Here is a 13,093-nt window from a genome sequence, read left to right as displayed (position 1 = left end):
GCTGTCGAGACAAGTTGTAGTGCTGACCGCCCCAGCCGAAGTTCCTTCTCTTTCTTCGCCTAAAGCTATTCTGCACAGGTAATCCGCTATAGACACGGGTGGACTACGGCCAGCCTTGTGTATCGGGGTGATGTCGAACTGTTGTAGAAAATCGATACATCTCCCTCTTCTACCCCGTTCTTCACTTACATCGAGAGAGTTGAACCAGCGGAGAGCCCGGTAATCTGTGATCAGATGGGGAGGCGGTGGCTGAGTGGTTAGCGTGCCCGCGCCGCGTCCAGAAGATCCAGGAGGGACGCGGGTTTGAATCCTAGCCGCCACACAGCTGGGATTTTTCAGTCACCGCCGAGTGGCCTAAGACTACTCACATGCTGCCCTGAAGACCATCTATCAACCCGGACTCTAGACAACCTCTCCAAAAAGAGGCTCAAAGATGAGCTACGGGGGGCAGTATGAGCCAAAACAAGATGACGCCACTAAAAACACTCGCCTGCGCCACAATGGGCTGGGCCGACCATCAGGACCCATCGGTGAGAGAGCCTACCGGCGCAATACGCAGCGAATTAAAAAAAAAAAAAAAACTGGGAGAAGTACAGGTAAATCCTTAATCCTTTTATTGCAACGATCACCGCCAAAAATTCCTTTTCGGTCGCTGAATAACGTCTCTCCGCCGGGGTGAGGGTATGGTGGAAAAATGCAACCGGAAGCAATCGTCCATCTGTTTACAAGCATCGCACCTGTCCCAACATCGCTTGCGTCTGTCACAAGCACGAAGCGCTTCTTGTATTCCGTGAGGTTTAAAGAAGCTGCATGTGCTACCTACGACTTGAGATTCTGAAATAAGTGCCCATCTCCTTAGTCCAAACCAGTCTTTGGTGAGGGTTCTTGTCCAGGGCTTTATAGAGCGGCTTAGCTGTCTCTGCCATGCCTGGTAACCAGCGCTGCACGTATGAGAACCCACCGAGAGCCCTCCTGAGGTCACGTATTGTTGTTGGCCTCGGAACTGTTTTCAGATCGTTCACTCTTTGTTTACTCATACTAAGCATCCCATCACCCACAACTGCGCGTCTGCGCCAATATATTCTACCCTACGGACTCCGAAACGGCACTTTCTAGGTGCTAACTTGAGCCCGGCATTCCTTATCTTGGCCAGGACTTTACGTAGTCCATCGTTGTGTTTGGTCCATATCTCGCCCCAGATCAGGATGTCGTCTAGGTAGCAGAGGGCATCGATGTAGTCACATTCCCCATGTATGGTAAACATCATCCGCTGGAACGAACACCCAGCCACTGTTAACCCGAACGGGTTCCTCCCTGCCCACTCGTAATGCCCCCGAGGCACCACGAACGCAGACACAGCACTGTCCCTCTTGTCCATGGGCATTTGGTGGTGCCCTGAATTTGCATTGAGTACGGAGAAGAAACGAGCCGTCCCGAGCCTATCGAGGAGGTCGAAGTGCAGAATCCTGATTTCGATAGCGTCAGCGGTAATGAACCTCGACGACAGGCGGTCCAGTATGTTGGTGTCGTCCTTCCCCCATTCTGTGTTCAGCTGCACTTGTTGCTCTACGTAGGCAGCCGTCCGTCCCCGTAGACGAAGGCGTAGCATGACAGCCCGGTAGTCCGGCTTATCCCACACTTTCACCCCTCGCAAGACGTTGGCATCCTCAACGAGGGTGTAGTGAGCATGAAACGCCCCGGAAGGCGGGGTGCGGGCGTAGAGTCCGTAATATCGTAGTTTCCCGCTGCCACCAGTCACGGTCGAGCAAAACGGCGTCTCGAAGAAGTGCTTTATTCCCAAGTAAGTGCCATGGAGGCCGGCACCCTACTGCCAACTTGATCAAGTATGGTATATATGGGAGGTGAGAAGGGAGCTGAAGCCCTCCAAAGACCCTTCCCATGTCCTCACTAACCGTTTCCCTATTGTCTCACCAACACCGGAGAGTAGTTCAGCATGCTCTCTAAAGACAGATCCTCTCTTTATCCACACCACACTACATTCACATAACATATACACCTTTTTCCAAAATTCAAAATTCAAAATGGCTCAATTAAGCAATGCCTCGGAGTCCCCGCCTGGGGGGGGGACCACAAATTCCCCCAGGGAGGACTCCCCTTCTGGCTGCCGACCCGAGAGGTGTCTTGATAACTCCTCGAACCTCTTTCTTCTCAATTTCTGCAACATTCGCGGTCTTCGCTCTAATTTTCATTCTGTGGAACATCTCTCCTCCTCTAAACCTCACCTTCTCTTCCTTACCGAAACACAGGTTTCTGAGGCTACTGACAGCAATCTCTACTCTGTTCCCTCCTACTATCTCTATCCTAAATTTCAATCCAAAGCTGGATGTTGCGCCTACGTGCGCAACGACATCACTTGCTCTCGTGCCCACGACCTTGACTCTTCTGAATTTTCCACCATCTGGTTAAGACTTCACTGTCATTCTATTACTAAATACATCTGTGCTGTTTATCTCTCACCTAACTCTACCAACTATGTAAAATTCTTTGACTATTTGAATTCTAAAGTGGAGCACATCTTGACCCACTCTCCCTTCGCTGAAATCTCCATTCTAGGAGATTTCAATGTTCACCACCAGCTTTGGCTTTCATCCTCTTTCACTGACCATCCTGGTGAACAAGCCTACAACTTTGCTATCCTCAACGACCTAGAGCAGTTGGTCCAGCACCCTACACGTATTCCTGACCGTCTTGGAGATCGGCCCAACATTCTAGACCTCTTCCTTACCTCAAACCCTTCTGCTTATTCTGTCAAACTGTTCTCTCCGTTGGGCTCCTCCGATCACAATCTTATTTCTGCATCCTGTCCTATCGCTCCTGTACATCCTCTGGACCCACCGAAGAGGCGATGCTTCTGGCATTTTGCTTCAGCTCGGTGGGACGACCTGAGGATGTACTTCTTCCGATTTCCCGTGGAATGATTATTGCTTCCAGGATAGAGACCCTCTGTGTGTGCTCAGCGCATCACAGAGGTGATTGTCTCTGGAATGGAGGCATACATTCCTCGTTCTTTCTCTACTCCTCACGCTAAAAAGCCTTGGTTTAATCACGCTTGTTCTCGTGCTGTCAATGATAGAGAGGTAGCTCACAAAAGATACCAGAGCCTTCAAACTAATGCTAATTATGAACTTTACATTTCTGCCCGAAATCGTGCCAAATCTATTCTCCGACTAACCAAAAATTCTTTCATTAATAGAAAATGTCAAAACCTTGCTTTCTCTAACTCTTCCCGTGACTTCTGGCATCTAGCCAAAACGATCTCCTCCAACTTCACTTCGTCATAGTTCCCTCCACTCCGCAGTCCTGACGGCAACACTGCCGTCTCATCTCTCTCTAAGGCTGAACTCTTCTCGCAAACTTTTCTAAAACTCCACTCTGGACGATTCTGGGCATATTCCTCCTACTCATCCCCCGTCTGACTCCTTTATGCCTGTTATAAAGATTCTTCAAAATGATGTTTTCTATGCCCTCTCTGGCCTCAATCCTCAGAAGGCTTATGGACCTGATGGAGTGCCTCCTATTGTCCTTAAAAACTGTGCCTCCGTGCTGTCACCCTGCCTGGTCAAACTCTTTCGCCTCTGCCTGTCAACATCTACCTTTCCTTCTTGCTGGAAGTATGCCTTCACACAGCCTGTACCTAAGAAGGGTGACCGCTCCAATCCCTCAAACTACCGTCCTATTGCTTCACTTTCTTGTCTATCTAAAGCTTTTGAATCAATCCTTAACCGTAAGATTCAAAATCACCTTTCCACTTCTGACCTTCTATCTGATCGCCAGTATGGGTTCCGCAAGGGGCGTTCTACTGGTGATCTCCTAGCCTTCTTAACTGACTCTTGGTCATCCTCTCTTAGCCGTTTCGGTGAAACTTTTGCTATTGCGCTGGACATATCAAAAGCTTTTGATAGGGTCTGGCACAAATCTTTGCTTTCTAAACTACCCTCCTACGGTTTCTATCCTTCTCTCTGTACCTTTATCTCCAGTTTCCTTTCTGACCGTTCTATTTCTGCCGTGGTAGACGGTCACTGTTCTTCCCCTAAATCTATTAACAGTGGTGTCACACAGGGTTCTGTCCTATCTCCCACTCTTTTCTGTTGTTCATTGATGATCTTCTTTCCAAAACGAACTGTCCTATCCATTCCTACGCCGATGATTCCACTCTGCATTATTCAACTTCTTTTAATAGAAGACCCACCCTTCAGGAACTTAACGACTCAAGGCTGGAGGCTGCAGAACGCTTAGCCTCAGACCTTACTATTATTTCCGATTGGGGCAAGAAGAACCTGGTGTCCTTCAACGCCTCAAAAACACAGTTTCTCCACCTATCCACTCGACACAATCTTCCAAACAACTATCCCCTATTCTTTGACAACACCCAGCTATCACCTTCCTCAACACTAAACATCCTCGGTCTATCCTTAACTCAAAATCTCAACTGGAAACTTCATATCTCATCTCTTACTAAATCAGCTTCCTCGAGGCTGGGCGTTCTGTACCGTCTCCGCCAGTTCTTCTCCCCTGCACAGTTGCTGTCCATATACAGGGGCCTTGTCCGCCCTCGTATGGACTATGCATCTCATGTGTGGGGGGGCTCCTCACACAGCTCTTCTGGACAGAGTGGAGGCAAAGGCTCTTCGTCTCATCAGCTCTCCTCCTCATACTGATAGTCTTCACCTCTTAAACTCCGCCGCAATGTTGCCTCTCTTTCTATCTTCTATCGATATTTCCACGCTGACTGCTCTTCTGAACTTGCTAACTGCATGCCTCCCCCCCTCCCGCGGCCCCTGCTGCACTCGACTTTCTACTCATGCTCATCCCTATACTGTCCAAACCCTTTATGCAAGAGTTAACCAGCATCTTCACTCTTTCATCCCTCACGCTGGTAAACTCTGGAACAATCTTCCTTCATCTGTATTTCCTCCTGCCTACGACTTGAACTCTTTCAAGAGGAGGGTATCAGGACACCTCTCCTCCCGAAACTGACTTATCTTTCGGCCACCTCTTTGGATTCTTTTTAGGAGCAGCGAGTAGCGGGCTTTTTTTTTTATTAATGTTTACTTTTTTGTGCCCTTGAGCTGTCTCCTTTGCTGTAAAAAAAAAAAAAAAAAAAAAAATTCTCAATGCCTCGCCTTGAATGGAGTTCTAGTTACAAACCCAGCAACCAACACAGTAAGAACCCTTGTTACCATAAAATACAATTAACCTTCACTGCATCCATTGGCAATACCAGGGTCACAAATCTTGTTTTTGCCGATGATGCAGTTATCCTGGCGGAGTCACTGGAGGTTTTGGTGATGGCTCTCGAGGCACTGCACGAGGAGGCGAAGACCTTGGGACTTCAGGTCTCCTGGGCCAAGACCAAGGTACAGGTGTTTGAAGGCTTGCTGGATGAAACAGAGCAGTCTGTGAATACGTGTGGCGAGGACATTGAGATCTTAGAAAGTTTCACGTATCTTGGTAGCGTAGTTCATAACCACGTATCTTGGTAGCGTAGTTCATAACAACGGTGAGTCTCACCAGGAAGTCTTACGGCGGATTGGCTTGGTCCACGGTGTTATGGACTCGCTCAACACGAGTATATAACGTTGTCGAAACATGTGCAGAAGGACAAAGACCGGATCTTCAAGTCCCTGGTGCTCCCTGTCTTACTCTATGGGTGTGAGACATAGACGCTAAATGGGGACTTGGAGAGGCGGATTGATGCCTTTTTTTTTTTTTTACAGCTAAGGAGACAGTTCAAGGGCGTAAAGAAAAAAAGCCCGCTACTTACTGCTCCTGAATAGAGGTCAAAAGAGTGTCCAAAAAGAGAGGTCAATTTCGGGAGGAGAGGTGTCCTGATACCCTCCTCTTGAAAGAGTTCAAGTCGTAGGCAGGAGGAAATACAGATGAAGGAAGATTGTTCCAAAGTTTACCAGCGTGAGGGATGAAAGAGTGAAGATGCTGGTTGACTCTTGCATAAGGGGTTTGGACAGTATAGGGATGAGCATGAGTAGAAAGTCGTGTGCAGCGGGGCCGCGGGAGGGGGGGGAGGCATGCAGTTAGCAAGTTCAGAAGAGCAGTCAGCATGAACATATCGATAGAAGATAGAAGAGAGGCAACATGGCGACAGAATTTAAGAGGTAGAAGACTGTCAGTATGAGGAGGAGAGCTGATGAGACGAAGAGCCTTTGACTCCACTCTGTCAAGGAGAGCTGTGTGAGTGGAGCCCCCCCACACGTGAGATGCATACTCCATACGAGGGCGGACAAGGCCCCTGTAAATGGATAGCAACTGTGCGGGAGAGAAGAACTGGTGGAGACGGTACAGAACGCCCAGCCTCGAGGAAGCTGATTTAGTAAGAAATGAGATATGAAGTTTCCAGTTGAGATTTTGAGTTAAGGATAGACCGAGGATATTTAGTGTTGAAGGTGATAGCTGAGTGTTGTCAAAGAATAGGGGATAGTTGTTTGGAAGATTGTGTCGAGTGGATAGGTGGAGAAACTGTGTTTTTGAGGCGTTGAATGACACCAGGTTCCTCTTGCCCCAATAGGAAATAATAGTAAGGTCTGAGGCTATGCTTTCTGTTGCCTTCAGCCTTGAATCGTTAAGTTCCTGTTGTGATGTTCCTGTTGAGTAATGCAGAGTGGAGTCATCGGCGCAAGAATGGATAGGACAGTTCGTTTTGAAAAGAAGATCATCAATGAACAACAGAAAGAGATTAGGAGATAGGACAGAACCCTGTGGGACACCACTATTAATAGATTTAAGGGAAGAACAGTGACCGTCTACCACAGCAGAAATAGAACGGTCAGAAAGGAAACTGGAGATAAAGGTACAGAGAGAAGGATAGAAACCGTAGGAGGGTAGTTTGGAAAGCAAAGATTTGTGTCAGACCCTATTAAAAGCTCTTGATATGTCCAGCGCAATAGCAAAGGTTTCACCGAAACGGCTAAGAGAGAATGACCAAGAGTCAGTTCGGAAGGCAAGGAGATCACCAGTAGAACGCCCTTTGCGGAACCCATACTGGTGATCAGATAGAAGGTCAGAAGTGGAAAGGTGCTTTTGAATCTTCCGGTTAAGGATTGATTCAAAAGCTTTAGATAGACAAGAAAGTAAAGCTATAGGACGGTAGTTTGAGGGATTGGAGCGGTCACCCTTCTTAGGCACAGGCTGTATGAAGGCATGCTCGCAGCAGGAAGGAAAGGTAGATGTTGACAGGCAAAGGCGAAAGAGTTTGACCAGGCAGGGTGACAGCACGTATGGACAGTTTTTAAGGACAATAGGAGGCACTCCATCAGGTCCCTAAGCCTTCTGAGGATTGAGGACAGAGAGGGCATAGAAAACATCATTTTGAAGAATCTTAATAACAGGCATAAAAGAGTCAGAGGGGGGATGAGTAGGAGGAATATGCCCAGAATCGTCCAGAGTGAAGGTTTTAGAAAAAGTTTGAGAGAAGAGTTCAGCCTTAGAGATATGTGAGACGGCAATGTTGCCGTCAGGACTGAGGAGTGGAGGGAAAGATGAAGAAGTAAAGTTGGAGATGTTTTTGGCTAGATGCCAGAAGTCACGGGAAGAGTTAGAGAAAGCAAGGTTTTGGCATTTTCTATTAATGAAAGAGTTTTTGGTTAGTCGTAGAATAGATTTGGCACGTTTCCGGGCAGAAATGTAAAGTTCATGGTTAGCATTAGTTCGAAGGCTCTGGTACCTTTTGTGAGCTGCCTCTCTATCTTGCAGAATCATAGGATATCGATGGAATGGCTTTGTGTCAAACCGGCGACTCCGTGAGATTGATTCGACATAAATTACCTCTTTAGTCCGTCAACGCCAGCTCCGACTATACGGGCACGTGGTCATCGGGTTGTCTTTATATGAGACAATCCTGAGTGAAGGAGGCCAAGGGTACGCCCACGGAGATCGTGGCTTGAGCAAGTCGATAGATTGTGCCAGGATGTACTCAGGATGGGAAGGGAGCATGCATGGAGCTTGGCGTCGTAAGGTTGGTGAGGCGACGCGCCCCCCGGCGTATGCCCCCACTGAATGACTGGTGAATGCATTCATCGATGCAGCAAATAAAGCGAACATAATGTTAGGACATTAAAATAAACTTTTTATTAAAAAATAAAGAAATAATACTCCCGCTTTACAATATTTAGTCAGACCCCATTTAGAATATGCGGTATAGTTTTGGTCTCCCTACCATGCAAAGGACATTGCTAAATTAAAAGATGTTCAACTTCGGGCAACAAAAAGGATCCCCTCCTTGCGCAACAAATCTTACGACGAGAGGTCCTAAACCCTTAATATGTTCTCTCTTGAGAAACTTCGTTTATGTGTAAAATTGATCGATTTTTTTTAAATACTTAATGTCTACGAATGTGGACATATTAAAATTGTGTATGATCGATGACACTGCGAACGAGGAATAATGCCACAAAACTTAAATGTAAACAAGTAAATTCAAACTGCACCAAATTTTTCACCAAAGTTGTAGCGCAAGAATGGAATAAGCTCCCTCCTGTGGTCCAGTGTAACACGATTGACTCCTTTAAAAACAAGCTCGACAGACACTTCCTTCAACTTAATATTTACTGAAGTAGAAATGCAAAGTTTTGGAGCCATCTTATTAATGTAGGAGCACTAAAGTTTAAGGACAGACCACCTAGTCTGGACCATAGGGTCTGTGTGGTCTGAATTTGTATGTAAATCTCTCTCTCTCTCTCTCTCTCTCTCTCTCTCTCTCTCTCTCTCTCTCTCTCTCTCTCTCTCTCTCTCTCTCTCTCTCTCTCTCTCTCTCTCTCTCTCTCTCCAGCAGGACAGCGAGGGAAGTACTCACGGCGGTGAGGGCGGCCAGCACCCCGGAGGTCACGTCAGGGCTCTGCCAGGCATCCTGCAGCAAGTTGGCAGGAAGCATTGCGCCGCACGCCAGCAGCAGGTTGGTCGTGCGGCAGCGGTCAAGTATCACGGCCAGTCTGAGAGGTGAGTTGCCACCACTGGCGACGGACTCGATGGGGGCTCCCTTACACAGCAGGCGGGACGCCTCCTTCACGTTGTCCCTTTCGATGATGAGGCCAAGCAGCTGGTCATGCAGCTCCTCCGGCGACGCGGAAGACTGGGGAGGAAGAGGCGCCGTGAGGCTGACACGCCGCGGGAGGGAGCTGGGCTGTGGGGTTGACACAGCGCGGGAGGGAGCTGGGCTGTGGGGCTGACACAACGCGGGAGGGAGTGGGTCTGTTTCGCTGACACACCTCGGGATGGAGTTGGGGGCTGTGGGGCTGACACACCACGGGAGAGGGCGGGAACAGTGGGACTGACACTACCCTTCGACTGTGGGGCTGACACTAACCTAAGAATTGTGGGGCCACTGGACTTCAGGCTGACACCGCCTTTTGGTGAATAGGGCTGACACCACCCAATGATGTATGGGGCTGACACCACCTTATGGTATATGGGGCTGACACCACCCTATGGACTGTGGGGCTAACGCTACCTTAGGGGCTATGGGGGAGGAGGGGACTGTGAGGCTGACACATTATAGGAGTGAGGTAATAGCTGCATGTGAAGCTGACATATCCTGAGAAGGAACGGGAGGCTGTATGGCTGACACCACACGGAAGGAGAGGAGGCAGGGCTGTGGGGCTTACACATGAGGCGAGGAAGAGGGAGTCATGGAGTGTGGGTTAAAATCACTTGGGAGACGGTGGTGAGGCACTGTGTGTCTGGCACCACAGATGAATGGGCAAAGTGGCATAAATAAGTAATAATTTCTTTGTAACAGGATGATTTTGTGAGCACTGCTCATATGTATCAAGTACATCATTTGGCAAGGAACTTTTAGGTACAGAAGACCAATGGATCTCCACATTCTCAATTCAGTGACATAATCATGTAAATCATCCTGGCCCAGAGCTGGATCATTTATTAAGAGGTAGTCTTTGTACATCAATAGCGACCAGTCGCAGCTCTGAGAGCCTTTCCCTCCCCCATGTTCAGTACCCGCTTGATACGCGTATTAGACAAGTTAGCGAGGCGAAACTCGCAGAGTGTGAATAAACTGTGGTGTAAAATGCTAAAAAGCCTTGGTTTAATCACGTTTGTTCTCGTGCTGTCAAAGATAGAGAGGCAGCTCACAAAAGGTACCAGAGCCTTCGAACTCCTGCTAACAATGACTTTTACATTTCAGCCCGGAATCGTGCCAAATCTATTCTTCGACTTACCAAAAACTCCTTTATCCATAGCAAATGTCAACATCTTGTTTTCTTTAATACTTCCAGAGACTTCTGGCACTTAGCCAAAAATATTTCCTCCAATTTCACTTCTTCCTCTTTCCCGCCTCTTCTTAACTCAGACGGCAGCACTGCCGTCTCTTCTATCTCTAAGGCTGAACTCTTCGCTCAAATTTTCTGTAACAACTCCACTCTGGACGATTCTGGGCATATTCCTCCTACTCATCCCCCCTCCGACTCCTTTATGATTGTTATTAAGATTCTTCTTAATGATGTCTTCTATGCCCTCTCTGGCCTCAACTCTCAGAAGGCTTATGGACCTGATGGAGTGCCTCCTATTGTCCTTAAAAACTGTGCTTCCGTGCTGACACCCTGCCTGATCAAATTCTTTCACTTCTGCCTATCAATATCTACCTTTCCTTCCTGCTGGAAGTACGCCTTCGTACAGCCTGTGCCTAAGAAGGGTGACCGTTCCAATCCCTCAAACTACCGCCCTATAGCTTTACTTTCCTGTCTATCTAAAGCTTTTGAATCAATCCTTAACCGGAAGATTCAAAAGCACCTTTCCACTTTTAATCTTCTATCTGACCGACAGTATGGGTTCCGCAAGGGGCGTTCTACTGGCGATCTTCTTGCTCTCTTAACTGATTCTTGGTCATCCTCTCTTAGCCGTTTCGGTGAAACTTTCTCATTTGCGCTAGACATATCGAAAGCCTTCGATAGAGTCTGGCACAAGTCTTTGCTTTCTAAACTGCCCTCTTTCAGATTCTATCCTTCTCTCTGTTCCTTTATTTCGAGTTTCCTTTCCGGCCGTTCTATCTCTGCTGTGGTAGACGGTCACTGTTCCTCTCATAAACCTATTAACAGTGGTGTTCCACAGGGCTCTGTCCTATCACCCACTCTCTTCCTGTTATTCATCAATGATCTTCTTTCCATAACAAACTGTCCTATCCACTCATAGGCTGATTACTCTACTCTGCATTATTCAACTTCTTTCAACAGAAGACCCTCTCAACAGGAATTACATGATTCCAGGATGGAGGCTGCAGAACGCTTAACCTCAGACCTTACTATCATTTCCGATTGGGGTAAAAGGAACCTTGTGTCCTTCAATGCCTCAAAAACTCAATTTCTCCACCTATCAACTCGACAATCTTCCAAACACCTATCCCCTATTCTTCGACAACACTCAGCTGTCACCATCTTCAACACTAAACATCCTCGGTCTATCCTTAACTCAAAATCTTAACTCGAAACTTCACATCTCCTCTCTCACTAAATCAGCTTCCTCGAGGTTGGGCGTTCTGTATCGTCTCTGCCAGTTCTTCTCCCCTGCACAGTTGCTATCCATATACAGGGGCATTGTCCGCCCTCGTATGGAGTATGCATCTCACTTGTGGGGGAGCTCCACTCACATAGCTCTCTTGGACAGAGTGGAGTCTAACGGCCGTACCATAAGGCAGCCTCCTCGACTATAGAAGCTCTTCGGCCAATTTCTCATACCATAATCTTCGAGGGGCCCGCTCCGCAAGCGAAGGAAAGGTGTTGAGGGGCGAAATTGTTGGAATCTGGCAAGGGGTCGAGATGGGCACATCTTCGTGAGCCCTTTCGCATATTTTATGCGTCAATTCTGCATTTCTCTCATTAATATAGTAATAAATGATCCAGGAATTATAATAAAACGTATTTGATCTAATATGAATCTGCAAATTTTTTTTAAATAAATTATTTAAAATGTTGTTTAACCCTGTAGCAGCGGGAATCATGTTTCTTAATGGTCCCTCCATGCGAGAAAAATGAGAAAAAATCACCCCTCACACAAACCATTTTATAATACATATCAAAGCATTTGTGATCATATGTATTATCTTTTGGGGGACAAGACGTTTATGGCTTCCTACAAAAGGCTGGCGTTCTCAACCTTCTCTAGTTTTTATTGGCCTTATATTGTTGTATTTTATCATGGTTTAAATTTTAACTGGTTTTATAGTTTTATTAGTGTTGGTTTTATCACGTTTTTAATTTTAAGCTTATATAGTTTTTTTATAAGTAATTAGTATTAGATTCGGCGCCAAATGACCCCGAAGTTGAGGCGCCAAGACAGACCGCCCTAATAATCAATCAGTTTATGCATCATCTATTTTGGGGGGTTTATATCATGGCACAAATTTGGCCCGTCGCTGCTACCGGGTTAAGACTTTAGGGTTGTATCATGATTTTTAACCCTTGCCGAGTTGCCGTGTCAACACGCCTCCTTGGTCAACTCAAGGAGCTAGGTAGTCTTTTCCTATAGCTCCGATGGGGCTCGAGCACATATCTAACGGCTCCTTGCTTGACGGGATGGTAGCGAGGGGCAGAGAAGTGATAACGCCGGGCACATGTGGACTCCTGGCTGTGTGCGTGGAGAGAGGTGGAAACCAAGGGGTGCTGACGTCACCCCCAATCCCCTGGGCCGCCCCTCTCGTAGGCCTAGTGGAAACACGGGCCGCGCAGGGAAGCCAACCCTATCACTCACGCTCTGTTCCCAGTTATACCTATATTTGCCTTTCAATCAACCATTTTCTTCGTGATTATACATTGAAAAATATGTATGATTACACTAATATATGTAAAATGCTTCAATTATCAATATTTCCGTGTATAGATGTTTACAGAGGCTACCAACCCAACTCGGAAGAAGCCCTAACGGAGGAAGGGGCCGAGATCACTTTATAGTATCCGGCAGAAAGGGGACACCGTTTAAGGGAAGAGGAAGAGGAAGGTTTAGGGGCTGCCTTATGGTACGGCCGTAAGGCTATCTGTCTCATCAGTTCTCCTCCTCTTACTGATAGTCTTCTACCTCTTAATTTCCGCCGCCATGCTGCCTCTCTTTCTAT

At 47.2% G+C, this 13,093-nt stretch overlaps 1 protein-coding gene across 2 annotated transcripts in view; it reads right to left on the bottom strand.

Annotated features, from left to right (window-relative positions):
- The window catches only part of LOC126983144 (serine/threonine-protein phosphatase 6 regulatory ankyrin repeat subunit C-like), a 151,712-nt gene that overhangs the window by 32,417 nt on the left and 106,202 nt on the right, over window positions 1-13,093 (bottom strand). For both annotated transcript variants that reach the window (XM_050835641.1, XM_050835640.1), the window contains exon 4: window positions 8,828-9,103. In XM_050835641.1, coding sequence (XP_050691598.1) covers window positions 8,828-9,103 — 276 coding nt within the window. The remainder of the gene's footprint in view (window positions 1-8,827; window positions 9,104-13,093) is intronic.

The sequence above is a fragment of the Eriocheir sinensis genome, chromosome 53, assembly GCF_024679095.1.
Source record: "Eriocheir sinensis breed Jianghai 21 chromosome 53, ASM2467909v1, whole genome shotgun sequence".
Taxonomy (NCBI): domain Eukaryota; kingdom Metazoa; phylum Arthropoda; class Malacostraca; order Decapoda; family Varunidae; genus Eriocheir; species Eriocheir sinensis.
The sequence above is the reverse complement of the archived record's forward strand: the minus strand, read 5'-3'. Positions and strand labels throughout refer to the sequence as shown.